The sequence below is a fragment of the Neodiprion pinetum genome, chromosome 2 (assembly GCF_021155775.2).
Source record: "Neodiprion pinetum isolate iyNeoPine1 chromosome 2, iyNeoPine1.2, whole genome shotgun sequence".
In the NCBI taxonomy this organism is placed as follows: Eukaryota; Metazoa; Arthropoda; class Insecta; order Hymenoptera; family Diprionidae; genus Neodiprion; species Neodiprion pinetum.
In genome coordinates, this window is record NC_060233.1 from 34,725,816 (window position 1) to 34,743,914 (window position 18,099).

An 18,099-nucleotide genomic window follows, 5' to 3' on the forward strand; every position below is an offset into this window, starting at 1 on the left:
ATTCTTTGCGCGTGAAAGTACATTTTGCTACAATTTGGAATAGGAAATCCACGTTTTATAATCGGTATAAAAACAGTTGTACCCATACATATCAATGCATGAATAAATTATCGTTACAACCGCGCATCAGTCGGAACCTATGATAATTTCGTGTTGATATCCGTTTAAAATTACTCACAGCAGTTCTGCAAACATATTGCAACTTTGCGTTACAGATTAATCTACCTTGACATCCGCTACACAGGTGGGATGAAAACTTTGAAAAAGGTTCACCATTGTATTGCAGATTGCTATATTTTTCAACATTAAAAAGAAGATAAACCGCCGCGGCTTGATTCAGAATCTGAGCAACAAGTGACAGTATGGCGTCTCGACCCTCGATTGTTTCCCTAGTAAAAATTTCGTTAGACGCGGATAGAAACGTACAGAAAATGTTGCAAAAACCGTAAAGAAACAGATAGAAAACTGATTCTGTGTCTGTCTCCATATTGTTTTTGACACAATTTCTTTGCGTATCTCTCTCTGCGTCCAGCGGAATGTTTACCAGGGTTGTCAGTTATGTTTACATTTACAATTTACTGTAGAGATCAGAGCGATGTCCACATCACCAGATGTCACTTTGATGAAACAGATATTGATTAATACTAAAATTTCAAGAATTTTATTCAAAATTATGAGTGGATGTTACAACTGCATCTAATATTGATTGTAACTGCTATGCGACGTGCCATAAAAATTGTTCGTGTATTGTTTCGTATTTGAATAGAGAATTAGAATGTTGTTGATATTTAAACTCACAGTCAGCTTATGTCCAATACTTTGTGTTGATAATGTGATCAAAGCGTAGCTTTCGCGAGTTCAGTCGAGTTAATTAAAATCGCGGTATCGCCACGCACCGACGTCGAGTTTGAAACTGGTAATACTTAGGCCAAACTCCGAACTCGTTGAAAGTAATAAGTGGTAAGAAGTTGACGACCAATCACGATAGAGCTAAGCCCTCGTATCGAGCTCTCATGGGAGGTCTTCTATGCGGTGGCGACATCTACGCCAATCTTAACACTACGTGAAACCGCTACTATATCAACACTCTGATCTGTACCATCTGTACTATACACAGTGTATCACATGACGTAGGTTCATTCCTTTGAACGAACGCTACGCATTACATTAGACATTATACCGGTGTTAAATGTCACATACATCAGCTGTTCTCAAGTTTTTAATGCTATCAGCCTTCGTTCGAAATATCCGTCTATTAGGGTGCAGTACAGTGAATAATATGTCTGGAATACACTCGGTTGCTTACGTTACAGTACCGTCCAACGAAGTTGCGAAAAATATTTCTCGGTAATATTGATCTCGATTATTTACCACTGAATTCACTTTTACCTTGCTCAATGTTGTATTATTTCTTATCCAACATCGTTTTTCTTTGTATAGCGGACTCGTCAAAAATAAATTAGCTGCCTGCGTCAATATCATACCCCAAATCACTTCAATGTACGTACAACACTGCAATAAAATAATACTATCTCTTAATTTTTTTGTTTTGCATTCAGTCAGCTGTTAGTAGTGTCCGTTTTACAATTTTACCGAGAAATGAATGTAACCCAATATTATTTGTATAAATTTCAGATACGAGTGGAAAGACGAAATTAATGAAGATCAAGAACTGCTGTTGGTAAGAATTTTTTATTAAAAAATAGCAATACCCATGCTCAGTTTCATTCTTCGATCATCGACAACAAACCCCTAAACATTTTGGCTTCAAAAATAATTAATTGCAATTACCAATAATCTCTAATATTTCTCAATGTAATTTGCAGATGATTAAAACCAGAACTGAAATTGTCGATGCATTGACCAAATTCGTCAAGTAAGTAATTCGTGATGAATGACGTAGTATTCAAAGTTTGAATTATCGATTTCCTCATTTCAAAATTTCTTTTACAGAGAAAATCATCCGTATGAAGTTTGCGAAGTCATATCTTTACCCGTAAATATGAGGTTCCCATAGTTATCGTTATCTAAATCATTTATCCTGTTCGTTATGATACTCAGTTTTGAAGATTTGTTCACGGATGATTTACATATATTAATTGCATGCAAAATAGAGACTATTTATTCTTTCTTAATCAAACAAAATAAGAGAGAATTATTAAACTAAAATAATCAATGTTGCAGATTCACAATGGAAACAAACAGTACTTAGATTGGATTAGCGAAACTGTCCCTACAATTGCCCAGAGAGAATCTGATAAAAATTCTTAACGTATTGTTAGGCACCTGGGATTAAACGTGGGTAATATAAGGATGGTAAAATAAATTGGATTAAATTTGTTTGTGTGTGAAAAAATAAAGATTCGTTTATTATCGGCTCAGCAATTGATTAATATTTCATCATTCGCTATTCAGCATATTCTATAAACTGTCCTATTATGTATTTATTAAGACTTAAGCTTCACGATCAGACGTAATAAACTCTGGTCCAAGTAATAAGAAAATATTTGCCAGATCAGAGATCGAATATTAATGAGTTATTAATTATTATGGGAGTTCTCCACTGACTCAATCGGTAAGATGAAATATTTGTTCGACAGTAGCAACGATAGTAAGGGTAATATAGGTAATTAATCTATGATTTAGTCTGCACATTAACTAGAACTTCGAATTAAATGTTATCGATGTCTGGTTAAAGATTATAATCGATATCTAGTAATATCGTCGTGCGAAACGGTTTCTGGTTGTCATACATTTATATACAAATGAGAAAAAATGAAATAAACGAAGAAAATCGAATCAGTTAAAAAACCACGGCAATTTTCCATTAAAAGTATCGCATGTATCGTCAGTAACGGAATTTAAAGTATTAGCAATTGTTTTAAGTAATCACGACTCCGGTGAATTGTCAAGACATTATTCGTCAATTTTTTGCAATGTCGTTTAAAGAACCTTTTGTTATCTTCCGGCCTGATAACCTGGGTACAGTGAAAGCAGTACAGAAGCTAATGTTTCATTTTCTATCATTCGGTAATTACTCTCAAGAGGGTGACGACAAGATGGACACGAATATACTCCCGCAGAAAAACTACGTTTCAAACAGCTGAAACAAATGTTGTGAGCACAAGGTGTGGTTACAGGACGATAAACGATCTCTTGACAACAAACGCACATAAATCTGTAAAACAAGAAGTTGACGAATTAGATTACAATTTGAATATTAATGTAGAATATTTGAACATGTTAGAAAATATGATCAATTGGACCTACCTTTCGGAAACACGTCGTAAGAACGGAACTTTTCCTTCAGGCAAAACTGTCCGACACTCATCCCAAAGTTTTGTGTTTACTTCATCTTTCCTTATCAGATCAAACAGGTCTTTTTCTAGCCTGTAGCCCTCCCTCTTTTGTCGTTTTTCAGCAGGTACCTCCTCGTCAGAAGTACAAGGGTTACTTTCTTTTAGAGCACCACGCTTACTGCGTTTTTTTCCATCTGCCTTTTTGGTTGCTTCCAAGTAACCATCGGGATAAAGCATTTCTAAACCTAGAGCATCTATGCGGCGTTTGCCTTCTCGAGTCCAAGGAGCAGGTGCAGGATCATCCCTTCGTAGAACATATCGCCATACACTGAATCCACTTTTACCTTTTTGTGGATAATATTTAACCACTTTGTATATGCCATCATACCTGGAAAGGATAATCAAAATTTTTTTACTAAATCAAAATCCTGAAGGACATCGTTTTATTTTATCTACGTTATCGAAACGCACCTATTACCATCCACTGGCGCGTATTTACTGTGTTTAGCAAGCTTGTAATTGCGTACAACTCTAACAGGAATTCCACCTCTCCAATCTTTAGCTTCAGCACCGTCTATGTTGTTTAACTTCGCGTTACAGTTTAAGGCCAAAGCTTTGTTCATCCGTGTTAATGTCTGATCACAGCTCTGCTCAGCAGTTCTTTTGTTTCCTTTACAAGTTTTTTCAATTATTATACAACTACACAATGATTGTCACTTATGGTACAAGAAGTTTCAATTGAATAGTACCTGAGAGATCTCGACCACCTGAGCCTGTGTAAAGAAACTCGTCCCCATTATCAATGTCATCCTCATAACCACCTGATAGAACAAGCGAGTAGGCACAGTCTGTTTCTCGCCCATGAATTCCAGCTACATGTGGCCTATGTACTCCTGCTTCAGATGCCTAGTAATAAATTTAACCATCATATTTGTTTTGGTTTATATGGCGTCACATCAATCAAATTTTTTAAGAGCAAAATGATTTTTACCTGTAATCTAAATTTCCAACAAGTACCAACTTCTACTCCAGGTACAGGTCCTCGGTGATTGGGAGGTACTAAAGTGCATTCTCTAGTTCTTCCGACACATGCCATTCCTTTTCCCCAATCACGTTTTCCATCCTGCTCGCCTCCTATTGCTTTTGATTTTTTTTTGCTCTGCTTTAGTTTATCTCCAGCCTAAAAGAGGATGGAAAGTTGAAAAGAAATTGAAAAGATTGTAAATCGCAATAACGGACATCAGAAATATACATCATTTTTAATTTCAAAGTATTTAGTAATCTCACAAGCTGTTTACCTTGACTATTTCATTTTCATCATTTTTACATTCTGGGCAGTACCATTCATCCTCAGTAGGAATACTAGTTAAAGGTGGGTTCAAACAGCCAAGATGATAGGCACAATCACATTCGTCGCATAATAAAAGCAGATGAGCATCTTCTTTACCCGAGCAAACACGACAGCCACATTCCCGACAGTCTCTACCTGGATTATCCATACAGCTTGCGCAATAAGCTGGAATTCTACGCCTCGTTCCGCTGTTTGGAACCTGTTCATTTTCTTCCTGAGTACGATCACGAATTAACTTTGGTTCCTCTATCGCAAAAATTTCACCTTTTGGATTCACTCTACGATCTTCAAGAGGCAGCCGATCTCTGTAGATAGTAAAAAATGTATTCTGGATAAGCAGCACAATTTTTTATGAGATTACGATTTTCTGTAACATCTTTGATGTAAAATATATAATTACCTTCCTACATACAATGTGCCAGTTAACTGTTCTACTGTTCTAGTCTTATGTATCTTGACAATCTTCAAATCATACCAATAACCAATTTCCCTGGGTAATTCAATATTGTAATTAATCATGACACGTTGGCCAATTTCCAAATCACCAAAATCTATTAATCTATGTGCACGAGGTCTGATATGTTTTTCATCGACGTCAAAAGCATCTCCATCCTCTTCTGCATCCCACTTCACTCGGTATACTAAATTATTTTCTCTCTTTAGTATTTGGGTTATATTAGCCTCAAACCAAGCCCCGTAAACCAGATCCATGCAGTCTATGGAGTCCCCAACTTTATAGTATCGACTTTCAGCCTCAACAGCATTGTCTTCAATTTCTTCTTTATCATCGGTGTTTTCATTCTCGCTATAGCTATCTGTGGATTTTTCTTCAGACGATTCGTCAGCAACAGCTTTTACCATCAATTGAATAACGTCGTTTAAATTAACATTGTAGTCGAAAAGTTTGTAGCCATTTTCTAGCTGTTTGCCACGATAAAATAGTCGCTGATATTCTGGCTGCACCAGCATCTCCTTTGCAACCATAGCCTGAGAAAAAATTATTGCAACAGGTGTCGGGAACATGAAGCTTCGATTAAGATTAAATTTGAAAAAGCCTCAGTAATGTATTCATTTGATATCGCGCTAACATTGTTAATTAGGTCGCATTCGTTTGAGATATTTGCCAAATTAAATAAATACAGCTGCTTATCTCAAGCTCCGGCTTGATAATGGACTGATAAAATTACTCTCCACATTTGGATGACCTATTCATTTGAAATTTAACGGCTTTTTTAACACCTGGTGACTTTAGTTAATAAGCGAACAACCTGGATTACTACGAGTCGTGAACTATAATTGGAATATTATGATCAACCATATTCGCAGTCTTATGCAGCTCTTGAGAAGTTTGGAATCGAGAAATAAATATCAACTCAGACCACATCCCTTTGTTCTTTAGCAAAATTTGTGAAAGTTTCCGAGTGAGGTTACCTTGTTCCTGATATTTATCACTAGCTAAGTACGCGTGGCAATATAGATAATACTCGTTTGTTGGTTAAGAATCATTATTGTCATAATATTATTGTGGTTTTTTTTATTACCTTGAATTCATCGACAGTCGTTAGTTTCGAAATGTTTAAAACGACATTTCTCTCGCCGTTAATACTTCTCACTTGAACATACATTTTTTCGAAATAATTTTCAACAAAAATTTGGTGCAAAAAAAACAACGGTCACGAACCGGATTCATTAGTTCATGTTTACTTAGTTCGGAGAAAATAAAAAAAACACTCCGTTAAAACGTGTTGACAGTATACCAACCAAGCAGAGCTCGATGCAGGCATAGACTAAAGGAATTTGCCCCGCGGTCCCCTCTCCCTGTTAGCCGACGCTATGACACGTTCAACGGCCTAACGGTCGCCATTATGAATACCGGAAATTTGGCGGGAAAATCTTTGTTCCTCGACCACCTGCCCCTCAAGGCTCATTCGCATGAAAGCTGGTAGGTATAGTGACGTCAGCCTAGTTACCAAGCCTTCGCCACGCACAGCAATGCAAATTATATCATAGACACGAAGTTTGTGATTAAATAACTTCATATTCGAAACACCTTCTCTTCGCTGAAGCTTCAATTAGATGATCTGAACCCATTTGAATTGAGATTGCCCTGGATTAATACGAATGACTCCGAATTGCCAAATCGAACTGAAGGTTCTTTTGCGTTGATCGGATTGATGAACAAAATGTTAATTCCTCAAAAATGAGTTTAACGAAATAGATTCGTGTAGAGTATGAAACTGAGTGAAGATAAAGAAACATCGTGAACGATAATTGTTACTATTCGATGAACAGAGACTAAACAACTCTAGCATGTACAGCTATCGGTGAGAAAGGTACGTACAATTTATGATACACGCTCTCAAAACGAGCCACACAGAGTTCAGAAATAAATCGAATAAGGCGTTAAGGATATTCCTTCAATTCACGATTTAACTCATTTTTTACGATTTTTCAAATGTAAACATGATTGGTATTCACAATTATTAATATTATCGTTCTGGCCATATTATGAACAAATAATAGGTATACCCGCATGCTCATAATCTGCGAAAATCCAAATTCCAAACTAGACAAGTATTCACTATATTACACGAAACGACGTGAAAATATACCGTAAATACCTGTTGAAACGGACCCTTCCAAACCGTACGGGCATTGCCTGCACCAACACATGTACAATTTTTACCTGAGTCGAGCGTAAAACACAAATGCTGCTCACCCAAAAGTTGTGTTCGTGTTGGCGCAGATGTGACCATATGGCTTAGAAGGGTGTGTTTCAACGATATTCGCGACACGCTATAGTCATGATCTACCTAAAAGAAATTCATGAAGTTGCGTACAGACTTGACATATTTGCGTACACGAATGCCCTAGCCAGTCAGTACTGCGTATTTGTGTGTATGTGCAGACGTTGAGCACGCACGGACACAATCTTTCGTTCGACGGTCCATCAAAGGATTTTCGTGCGGAACAGCGCTCACAATCGGTTAGAACGTGTCTCTGACGGGATCCTGATTTTGACAGTTTGCCCGCATAAGGGCTATTCCGCGTCAATCGGATCAGTCATCTCTCAGATATTTTTTTAATTTGGCATGTGGATTGTGTGTGAGGAGTTAGATTTTTGTGCCAAAGCGCGAATCTCATAATGCAAAATTCGATTTTTTATTAACAATAACAAATTAGACTCCCATTTTTTTCAAAAATTCATAACTTTGGCAAACAATTAGATACAATATATATTTTTTTTTCAAATTACGCGGAAAGCTCCATAGAATTTAAAAAAAAATACGAAATGGTAAAAAAAAGTTGTTATCAATTGTTTATTTAACAATTAATTTTTCAAAGATTTTTAAAACAGTGACTGACACGATCAAAAAATTTTTTTGAAATTCTGACATGTTCCTTGAACTGTACTACAACCTGTGAATTAATTCCAGAGGGGTGTTTTTCTTCGTTTTCGAGTAAAAAATCATTAAAGGTGTCGATGCGCATGAAATTGCGGCGCGCCGAGTCTCTACGTAATGGCGGGCGGCCGGTTGCCGTCCACCGCTACCCCGCGGTGGCGTCGCAGCGTTATTTTAGAGTCATTTTCACGATGTAGGACATGATTGAAGAATCTGAAAAAAATACTGTACCTTCACAAGGCCTGCTCAAAGCGATAAGTCAAGTTTCAAGAATGTGTATTTATTTTAAAATAAGTAGCAAGTTATGTAATTATTCTCATTTATGTGCACTCTCATGGTGTGTAACCGTTATTTTGAATCTCTGTAATAAAAAAACGGTGAAAAACACATTGTTGAAACTTCACTTATCGCTTTGAGCAGGCCTTGTGAAGGTACAGTATTTTTTTCAGATTCTTCAATCATGTCCTACATCGTGAAAATGACTCTAAAATAACGCTGCGACGCCACCGCGGGGTAGCGGTGGACGGCAACCGACCGCCCGCCATTACGTAGAGACTCGGCGCGCCGCAATTTCATGCGCATCGACACCTTTAATGATTTTTTACTCGAAAACGAAGAAAAACACCCCTCTGGAATTAATTCACAGGTTGTAGTACAGTTCAAGGAACATGACAGAATTTCAAAAAAATTTTTTGATCGTGTCAGTCACTGTTTTAAAAATCTTTGAAAAATTAATTGTTAAATAAACAATTGATAACAACTTTTTTTTACCATTTCGTATTTTTTTTTAAATTCTATGGAGCTTTCCGCGTAATTTGAAAAAAAAATATATATTGTATCTAATTGTTTGCCAAAGTTATGAATTTTTGAAAAAAATGGGAGTCTAATTTGTTATTGTTAATAAAAAATCGAATTTTGCATTATGAGATTCGCGCTTTGGCACAAAAATCTAACTCCTCACACACAATCCACATGCCAAATTAAAAAAATATCTGAGAGATGACTGATCCGGTTGACGCGGAATAGCCCCTACTCATTCATGCAGGCAAATCGTTCGTGCGCGCAAAAATACCGAAATCAGTAAGCGGCTTTGGAACATCAATTTTCGTACATACATTTATGCCGGAAAATAGCTAAGGGAAAAAAATGTATGTTTCAACCAAACTTTCAACCTATATTTTTCAGATGCATGAGTAACAATAACGGAAAAATTATTTTTACAAAGCATGATCTGTAACGGATGAAACCGCGTTGGGTAAGGGTAGATAAAATAATTATTTTTTGATAAGCTTTGAACTGTCTCGGTGAGATAAAATCAGTGCTGAGCTAAACATAAGTTATAAAATGAGCAACAAATCTTCATAATAGATTAAGGAAAAGAAAACAAATCGACTGAATAACAATAGAGAACACTCTAGCAAGGAAGCTCGTTGTACCAATATTTACATGATTTACATAAGTATAACTGGCTTCAGCTATGATTAAATATAATTAACAACATATTTTGAACAATGTACCGTGGGTACCGTAGTGATGCGTAGTTATTCTGAATGTTATGCGATGTATACCAAGTTTGTTCCGCAAATATCGATATAACAATAATACAAGAAAAAGATACTTTCTTAATTCTATGTTGAAACGGATTTTTTAGCTTCACCCGTATTCGGATCTACAATGACCTTCTCTTGAAGGGCAAGGGTAGAAGTAGAAGGTGACGCAGGTAGCAAGGGCATTGTGTCTATTGCAGGAAGAAACCTTCCATCCATACATTCCTTGAAAAGAAGCTTTTCACTCTCTTCATCGGATTTCTCCTGCCTTCCAGTTTTCGTTTTTTTCAGAGGATGTACCCGCAGAGCCAAAAGTTCCGCTATTAAGTAAGATTCCGGTTTATACATTCTTGTAAAATGAAGTCGCACGTGATCACTAGCATTTTCGTCCTTCCGTGGAACGTAATCGCAATGAGGACAAGGCGGCGTCATTCTCTCGATTCCGTGTCTCCGTTTATGAGCATCCATTGCATCCTTATCAGGGGTCCCAAATGGGCAACTCGGACAACGTATAGACTCTTCGTCAGCTTCGTTGGGCCCTACCAGAGTTCCTTTTCTTTGCATCAATATTAACGATTGTTTATCTTGATTAGAAACTACTATTGTGCTCGTATTAACCGATGAAGTCGTGGCCGTAGTGGCCGTTGCGGAAGTAACTACCGAAGGCTTAGACAAAGATTTTCCGGGTCTTGTAACTGAGATGACGGGTGGCTCTGCAACAACATCGCTATCAACAGAAATTGCATCATCCTCCAACTGCCGTTTTGATGCCTGAGCTTCAGCATTAGCTTGATGTTTCTTCAAATGTTGAACGTAGTTTGCGTAATATTTAACAGAATAATCACAGGTATCGCAGCGATATCGTTGCTTCGCCCCGTGAAGCGTCAAGTGAACTCTGTACTGTTCGCGTTTTTCAAAAGCAGAGGGGCACTTATGGCACTTATAGCGTTTTTCTTTGAGTCGTCCATTTCTCAAATATCCTGGATAAACGAAGTTAGGGTTTCCGCGCATTAAAATACCGAATTGTGGGTCTGGAGGTGGCGGCACTCTGTTTGCAATAGGTGCCGCTGTGGTCTCATTTGATTCGGCACGGAGTCGGTGAACGACTTGATGTTTGGCCAAGTTCTGAGCGGTTTTTGACGAATAATCGCATTCCAAACACTTGAACTTATTATTTTTTCCATGCAAGGTCATGTGGTATTCCAAAGCATCCAGCTTAAAATATCGTGCCGGACACTTAGCGCACGTGAAAACTTGATTTCCATTTTCTTGATTGTTCTCATTAGAATTTCCACCATTAGGACTGGAATTAATTTCAACTACGATCCAAGCCACGCCGTCGATTCCAGCCGCTGAAGAAGAATGATTATTTGCCTCAACGCAAGCCGTTGTCGGAGGTGGATGTCTTTGCGAGTGACCATATAATGACAAAAGGTACCGAGTTCGTTCCTGATATTCAGGAGAGTGAGCTTTTTGGTGTGCCAAAAGATGGGCGGGTTGTCTAGCAGCATACGAGCACCATTGGCAGGAATAAGCCAACTCTGTCGAGTGGTACCTCAAATGAATGCGTAGTTCTTTTTCACAGAGAAATCTCGCTGGACATTTACCGCAACAGTGTACGAGTCTAGAGTCTCGTAGATCGGGTTCAGGGCCGAGAACCGGTGGTTGGGCGAGTCCCAAAAGCGTGGCTAGGTCATTGAGTTGCTGATTATCAGGTCGCCCTTCATCTACCAGGCAGTGAACAGTACCCAGGACTCCAGAATGCATGGCTGTGTGAGACTCCATAACGTCGCGACGCGTGCACGTAAAATTACAGTCTGTGCAATTGATCAAGAGTCCTTGACTCGGCGGTGATACATGCATTCCTTCGTGGTCCCGTACTTCGGCGCGGCGTGAAGCAACGTGAGGGCAGTGTCGGCACTTTAACATCTTCGTCAGAGTCCCATCGGGACGAGAAACCCAAACCAAAGGCGCATCGGGAAGAGCCCGAGTGTCCAATAATAAAGGAGGAGGGACACCACCCGTAACGTTTGCCTTAGATCTCAGAGAGGTTGCATCCGACGAAGCCGCTGAAGTCACTCCGGTTATTTCTTCGACGGACGAATCATCAGCCTTTGTTTTAGATTCTAATGATGTCCCGTGTAAAAAAAAACATATCAATTACGTCATTTTCTCATATAATTTTATAATGTATATTGAGAGAGGTTTATGGCAAAAGTATCTTTCACCATACCTGACGAAATACGTTGAAACTTCCGCTTAGCCGGTAAACTCTCCACCTCTATGTTTCGCTGATGTTCCGCCGCTAATTCCTCCCCATGAAGCCGTGCGTGTTCTAACAGTTCTCTGAGAAATAAATTCAGACAGACTTCAGATGTTAAAACAATACGCTCAGGCTTGAGTGACAAATTTAATATTGATCCGTAACTTACGCTTTGGTGCTGACGTAAAACGGGCAGAGGTAACATTTAAAAATCGCGCCGAGATTTGGTCGGTGATGATCGCGGTGAGCAGCAAGAGCGGCAGCAGTAGATGCCGCAAACGGACAATCTCCACATCCGTAAACTTTCTACAAAATTAATGTTGAATTTTGTGGTAAATACGCCTGTTTCGTCTTAGCATAAAACTATACATTGTTGTCATCAACGTCAAGTTTAATTCTGTGTCAACTTAGATGATGATCATCGATCGATAAGATATCTATAAACCTACAATTAAATCAAATTACTCACTTTCTCGTTATCAGATATCTGTATAGAAGTTTCATAGTGAGACTTGACGTGTAACAAAACTGCATCCTTGCTGGAATCTCTGTAGTTGCATCTTTTACATTTCCATAATGTACGTTTCGTTTCTTCAGAGTTATTAACTACAGTAGTTGTAGTGGGAACAGATATTGTCAAGACTGTGCTAGCGGTAGGCACAGAAGAAACGGGATTACTCTTCAACAAGGACTGACCCTGGTTACGGTTTGCTGCTTTTAGAGGAGGTGGGGGTCTGGAAGGTAGTGTAGAAACTTCTAGGGACGAATTAAAAGCTATAGACACGGGATTTGGAGCTGGAGTTAGCTCCGGTGGTTGTCTGTATTCCGACTCATCTGTCAGCATCATTTTTGACGGTGGTTCGTCAATGCAATGTTCATCCGATAATTGTAGCTGCTGTTGTTGCACCTGGAATCGAAACGATCATTAATACGCTCACTTTCGCCACAGTTCTCTTGCTCTCGTAAATCAAAACCTTTGAAAGTCATTGTCCTTATAAGACAACAAGTATTGAATAAAAGGAGGCTGACCTGCGCAAGATATTTATTATATTTCGAATAATTGCGACGTCCCGTTTCATCCGTCATAAGAACCCGGGCGGCCGCATGTTCAGGGTCTCTAGCCGCTTTAAGTTTTATATGTTTAGTGATGTCCCATCGCCAATTGGACCTGTAAGAACACAGCGAGCACTCGAACGGCTTCCGGTTTAGATGGCCGACTATGTGGACGTGAAACCGAGACGCTGTAGATGCCCAGAAAGCGCAGTGGGGGCATTTAAATACCCGACGGCCACTCTGCTGCGTCGAGCCACTCTCCACCTGTGAAGATCTTTTGTTTACTATTTTCTAATGCGCGTGTATATAGTTTTGTCATGCTGAGAATTTCTCGCAATTAATCCCTCTAATTGCGTATTACATGAAAATTAGTTGTATGGTTATTCAGTGGAAACTTAAACATTTAGTCATTCTATTTTATTCTTGCAAACGAAATTAAGCCCCAAACTTGTGAAAGTACATCTTGGAAGTTAGTTTATACAGTTTTGGTAGGACTTTCTTATCACCAAAGTAAAAGTTTAATCAGAAAATTTATGTCAGAATAGGTATAGATAGGAAGGATGATAGGTAGGAACATAGGATAATAACGAGATTGTCTTGATTACACACCGACGAGCCTGAAGAATTGAGTCCGGTAAAACTCGAGTCCCAATCCATTTGATACGGGAATCTATATTCTCCGCGATAAGTGGTGGTCGGACGATCTTCTAGGTAAATTTGTGAATTATCATTAACTGACGACTCTTCAGTACCGGATTGGCAGATGTGTAAGTGCGCTTGAAGATCGGCGGAACTTTTACATCGCCTACGGCATTTGGGACACCTCGAGGAACCAAGAGAAACGCTAAGAGCGGCGTGATGTGTCCGTCGATGGTTCGACAATTCCTCCATGTTCTTTGCTTCAAAAGTACACCAGCATTTCAAGTCTATTGCACCTGCATTTCCGCGCATAGACCCGTCCGATCGTCCTCCATTATTCGATGTACTCGTCATCAATCGCTCCTTTAGTTTGTCAAAGAAGGACGCGTTCTTCTTTTCAAACGAATCCCCGCTACCACTCAACTCCCTCTTGGTAGCTAAATTCTAACGATCAAATTCATCTGACTATTCCGCTATAGATTTTATTGTTCTTATAACACCTAAATTTAATTAACTTCCCCAACGCCCTGTCTCCGGTAAATAAATCGCGTTTAAACAAGGTACGTACCTCTTGTTCACCGTATAGTCTCGCCATTTCTGTATCTCGTGCGATTTGCGCCAATTCCGGCCTGACCCTCACTCTCGGCACCCGTAGCAGCGTAGTGTTACCGCCGCTCCCACCGACATTATTCGATTTCGGAGAACTCGATGTCCCCAGTGGAATCAACATCGGTAAAGGTTTTCTGGATCTAGAGATCAACAAGGGAGCGTGAGATTCCGCCAAATGTCTTTGCATTTCAGAGTCCCATGCTGTGATGAATTGGCACCCCTTTTCTTCACATTTTAATGCTATGCATTCTGCATCAGCAATAACACTGTTCCTTTCGTCAATAAAATCGTGTTTCTCAGGAGTTACCGATTTCCTGGGTGTTCCTACCGACTTGCTTGGGCTCACGCTCTTTGTTGGCGTCGAATTGCCCGACGTTTTCGTAAGGTTTTCTCGAAAGTCGCTAGCTCCAACCTACCGGAAATAATTATCATATAAAAATATTGCAGGATTTACTGTTATCGAATTTGTTTGTTCAGATAAAACCTCAAGAGAATAACCAATTTCCAAATTGCTAGCTCAAATTTAAAAGGTCAAAGACTTGCACTGATCATCTCGGTGACTCAAAATTTCACTCTCGCACACAATTACCGCGCAAAAAAGTGTAAATAGATAGTACAACTAAGATTTCTCTTTCACTTTTTCCGTTTCCGTGCATACGGACCTGATTATAACGTTTTGGGCTATTGCGGGGTTTCCGCTCGCAAGGGTTGTTCGGCTTTCGATGTGGCTGCCCAACAGGTGGATCATGATGATTCATTTCGTGAACAGTGAGGCTTTGCCTGATATCAGCAGTAAAATTGCATGCACGGCATTGAAAGGCTCCGCCACCCCCGTGATTTCGGGTGTGACGATCCAAGTTCCACTGCAGAAAAAGAATATGGTCAGACTGCCTGCACGTTTTAATGAAGATATTTTGATAAAGGAAGACGATACAATAATATGCGGAAACAGCAGTGTTACAATTATTTCTACCTTATAAGGAGTCCGAAAATCGCAGGCATCGCACTTTATCATAGGCATGGAGTGATATTTGACGTGTTTCGTGTATCTCGCGCGGACGTGCGTTACATAGGAGCATTTTGCGCAACGGAAGAATCGCCTTTTTAAATGATGCACGCGTTGATGGGTTTCCAAGTCTCGTTGGTTTACCGCAACGTGAGCGCACATCGGACATCTACTTCTCTCGGCCGATTCCGTAGCTATTTTGTCCTGCAGATCCTCATGAGCAACTCGAAAATGACGCTGGAGTTTTTTCGCGTGTTGGCAGACAAAATCACAATGGGGACACTCGTAGCATCTTACCTAAAAATGAGCTATTCATCACTAAGTTCGCTGTGTAAAAATAATAATGATCCTATGCGCAAGAACATGACGTATGCGACACCCCGCCAGCGCCTAACTATAGGCAATCCTAGGAAGGATCTGATTGTTTTCGCCTGTACAGTAAGCAACTGTTCATACTGCACGTAATCGATATTTATAATTCGAATTCTTGTAGCAATGGGTTCCTGCATCAAATTCGATAATTCTGGGACTTTGTCCGCGATTGATAACACTCACCCTTTGCTTGTGTTCTTTTTTTAGGTGATGAAGGTAGCTTTTAAGACTGGGAAATTTTTTGACCGTCCTGCAAGTTGTACATTCGTATGCTTTCGACCCCTCCTCTGTATCGACGAGCGGGCTTTCGGTCGGCTCTTCTTTTATTACCAATTTCCCCTCCTCGTCATCTTCCTCGCCGTCTTCATCAACGTCCTCCTTCTCCCCTTCTTCCTCCTCGTCCTCTACGGCCGCCGACGCGTCATCCTCATCCTCCTCTTCATCCGCCATTGCTGTTGGCTCATCATCCGAAACGTCTCCCCTCTTGCTCCTCCTGGTGTCCTCGCGCTCTTGGTCCTGTTCCATCGGCTCATCCTCGTCCTCGACATTTACTTCGTGGTTTCTTTCTTTCGCAGGGTGTCCGGTGGTGGGTGGGGGAGCCGCTACAGCAGGTTGAGGTCGAGGACGCAGCGCTCGCAAACGGGGCAGCGAGTCCGCCATCTTGTTCTGTTCCGTGGCTGTTATTTTTCGTAGCCCCCTATCAACTCCTGAAAAAATCCTGGTTCTTAGAAAAATAATTTCCAAATTGCTGGGGTCGAGTGCCAGTTTCTTGAAACGCATCTGATTCCCATTCTTCGCTGAGCTGAAAATGCCAGTCAAATAAATGGACATGTCATTCGATTATTCATCGAAATTACGCCAAAGCTGAAGAGAACCAGATTTCCTGAACTGGCTCGCTGATCGGTCACAATGGTTGCAACAAAACAATCGATCATTACGCAACATAGCGCCAGTACAATAATCTGTAGAGATAATTAGCATTACAAGCACAAAGGATTAATTACAGCAACTTGAAGGATAGCTGTTGGTACTCCGCCATTGCATGACTGTTTCCGACCTTCCGTTCCTCCGCTTTCTCACGTCGCCGAACATCCAATATCCATGCGACTTCCGCGCTGGTTGGAATGACAGCGTGCGTCTCACTCGCTCCAACCTAACAACCAGCTAAGCCATATACTCGCACGCTCTCACTCTCACTCTCTATTCCCTTCTCGCTCCCGCCTTCACTCTTTACCTCTTTCCGAAGAGACCCAAGATGTGCTGTAGTTATATCGTCTTCCAACTGCACGGTACACACAAAACAGTACCCAAGTAGAAAAGAGAAGAGTTGATAAACCCCCGAAGAATAAGTAAATTGACAATCAAAAGACGTGGCAGCGAGACGTGCCGAGTTGAACGTGCATATTTGTCTAGAAGGAAGGACAGTGGTAATGCAGAGTAATTACATGATTTAGTACCTTGTTAGTTGATACTCGGACCCTCGAAGTTATTATTCACTGATAGTCAACGATGCCTGGCATAGAACCTTGCTATTGGAATACGGCGAGGTCGTGACGGCGTGTTGCGTGTATTGCTCAACTCTTACACGGTGTGCTTTTGGCTTTGCTTGCTGCCCTGGCCTCTTGCGTCTTGCCACTAGACTCTAGAGGAAAGCCAGGAGGAGCGGCGGCGGTGGTGGCAGCGGCGACGACGGCGGCAGCAGGCGGTCGCTCGGTCGGTCGTCGGTGCGTCGGGGTCTCGTTCGTCGGTGTAAACACTCGCGCACGCGGGTAACACAGCTAGGTAGTAGGTAGCACGCACACCACCGAGGAAAGTCCCGAGCAGCCTGCAGCCTTGCAACGCTTGCCAGCCAGCAAGCAAGCACAGAATGCCACCGACTCCCGAGTGCTTAAGAGCCGTCGGACGATCGCGATTATAGTATTTGAAGAAAACAATTGTTGGCACGAAAGAGGGAGCGAGAGTGAGAGAACCAGAGGGAGAGAGAATGACGATAAATGTGTTAACGTATGGAGAAAACAGGAGAAAAAAGGAGAGATAGAGAGCTCGGTCACACAACTTTATGGATAGTGATATATATACGTCCATGTAGATGTAAGTATGAATGTATACCGATGATGACATACACGTTGGATCCATGCATGTGTCAGGGGCACGTGTATACATACATCGGATCGAAGAGCTTCGCAAGGCGTTTACGACAGCTACGACCGTCTCGGCGGAGGAGTGCGAGATATTTATGCGAAGAAAATGACGCGAGGTGTGTTGATGGAATCAGCGAATAATCAGGAGAGGATAAACAGGACAATAAAATAGCGATGGCCCTCCGAATAGCTCCTTATTAATCAATAAAGTATTAATCGCGCACGTGTTGTACGTCTATACTGTGTATGCGAGACGATCGTTTCTGCAAGAACGGTGAAGAAACCCACCGTCAGCCCCTCCCGGATGCGGGATGACTGACGACGCCGATGGCCAAGTAGCGCAGGCGGGCGCCATCTGCAATTCCACTCCCTTCCAACTTACCTACGGGCATATTACGGGCTACGGGACAGGTCC

The 18,099-nt window shown here is 40.7% G+C and overlaps 3 protein-coding genes across 9 annotated transcripts; 1 reads left to right on the forward strand and 2 right to left on the reverse strand.

The window, feature by feature from the left end:
• The first annotated feature begins 1,189 nt into the window (after positions 1 to 1,189).
• CUTA (cutA divalent cation tolerance homolog) lies at positions 1,190 to 2,385 on the forward strand. Of its 3 annotated transcripts, none has more exons than XM_046610910.2 (6): positions 1,190 to 1,347; positions 1,441 to 1,500; positions 1,636 to 1,681; positions 1,827 to 1,876; positions 1,954 to 2,007; positions 2,185 to 2,385. In XM_046610910.2, exons 1-6 carry the CDS (start codon positions 1,190 to 1,192, stop codon positions 2,210 to 2,212), a joined length of 396 nt encoding a protein of 131 aa, XP_046466866.1. In that variant the 3' UTR covers positions 2,213 to 2,385. The 3 variants fall into 3 exon arrangements, with proteins under 3 accessions (XP_046466866.1, XP_046466865.1, XP_046466867.1); XM_046610909.2 differs by having other exon boundaries at positions 1,954 to 1,996; XM_046610911.2 differs by lacking the exon at positions 1,441 to 1,500 and having other exon boundaries at positions 1,954 to 1,996.
• UHRF1 (ubiquitin-like with PHD and ring finger domains 1) lies at positions 1,233 to 6,458 on the reverse strand. The gene is made up of 8 exons (XM_046610881.2): positions 6,192 to 6,458; positions 5,051 to 5,637; positions 4,598 to 4,955; positions 4,291 to 4,479; positions 4,049 to 4,205; positions 3,771 to 3,969; positions 3,271 to 3,687; positions 1,233 to 3,178 (listed from the first exon to the last, which is right to left on the reverse strand). Exons 1-8 carry the CDS (start codon positions 6,273 to 6,275, stop codon positions 2,959 to 2,961), a joined length of 2,211 nt encoding a protein of 736 aa, XP_046466837.1. The 5' UTR covers positions 6,276 to 6,458; the 3' UTR covers positions 1,233 to 2,958.
• Positions 6,459 to 9,207: 2,749 nt separating this feature from the next.
• LOC124212646 (zinc finger protein Xfin) lies at positions 9,208 to 18,001 on the reverse strand. 5 transcript variants are annotated; one of them, XM_046612919.2, is made up of 13 exons: positions 17,001 to 18,000; positions 16,778 to 16,825; positions 16,548 to 16,696; positions 15,727 to 16,250; positions 15,139 to 15,468; positions 14,828 to 15,028; positions 14,125 to 14,577; positions 13,527 to 14,000; positions 12,894 to 13,181; positions 12,334 to 12,771; positions 12,034 to 12,170; positions 11,835 to 11,947; positions 9,208 to 11,727 (listed from the first exon to the last, which is right to left on the reverse strand). In XM_046612919.2, exons 4-13 carry the CDS (start codon positions 16,201 to 16,203, stop codon positions 9,683 to 9,685), a joined length of 4,956 nt encoding a protein of 1,651 aa, XP_046468875.1. In that variant the 5' UTR covers positions 16,204 to 16,250; positions 16,548 to 16,696; positions 16,778 to 16,825; positions 17,001 to 18,000; the 3' UTR covers positions 9,208 to 9,682. The 5 variants fall into 5 exon arrangements, with proteins under 5 accessions (XP_046468875.1, XP_046468876.1, XP_046468873.1 ...); XM_046612920.2 differs by lacking the exon at positions 16,548 to 16,696; XM_046612917.2 differs by having other exon boundaries at positions 16,548 to 16,825.
• Between the last annotated feature and the right edge of the window lie 98 nt (positions 18,002 to 18,099).

What these genes read in the sequence shown, in the direction of transcription:
- CUTA (XM_046610909.2), top strand. Translation starts at nt 1,190, where the DNA reads ATGTCACATACATCAGCTGTTCTCAAGTTTTTAATGCTATCAGCCTTC. An exon ending in GTTGCGAAAAATATTTCTCG is followed by an intron (nt 1,348 to 1,440) that starts GTAATATTGATC and finishes TTCTTTGTATAG; the next exon opens with CGGACTCGTCAAAAATAAAT. An exon ending in ATACCCCAAATCACTTCAAT is followed by an intron (nt 1,501 to 1,635) that starts GTACGTACAACA and finishes TATAAATTTCAG; the next exon opens with ATACGAGTGGAAAGACGAAA.
- UHRF1 (XM_046610881.2), bottom strand. Translation starts at nt 6,275, where the DNA reads ATGTATGTTCAAGTGAGAAGTATTAACGGCGAGAGAAATGTCGTTTTA. An exon ending in GTTGGAAATTTAGATTACAG is followed by an intron (nt 4,206 to 4,290) that starts GTAAAAATCATT and finishes ATTTATTACTAG; the next exon opens with GCATCTGAAGCAGGAGTACA. An exon ending in TTACGACGTGTTTCCGAAAG is followed by an intron (nt 3,179 to 3,270) that starts GTAGGTCCAATT and finishes CTTGTTTTACAG; the next exon opens with ATTTATGTGCGTTTGTTGTC.
- LOC124212646 (XM_046612918.2), bottom strand. Translation starts at nt 16,203, where the DNA reads ATGGCGGACTCGCTGCCCCGTTTGCGAGCGCTGCGTCCTCGACCTCAA. An exon ending in TCAATTCTTCAGGCTCGTCG is followed by an intron (nt 13,182 to 13,526) that starts GTGTGTAATCAA and finishes AGATCTTCACAG; the next exon opens with GTGGAGAGTGGCTCGACGCA. An exon ending in AGATATCTGATAACGAGAAA is followed by an intron (nt 12,171 to 12,333) that starts GTGAGTAATTTG and finishes TTAATTTTGTAG; the next exon opens with AAAGTTTACGGATGTGGAGA.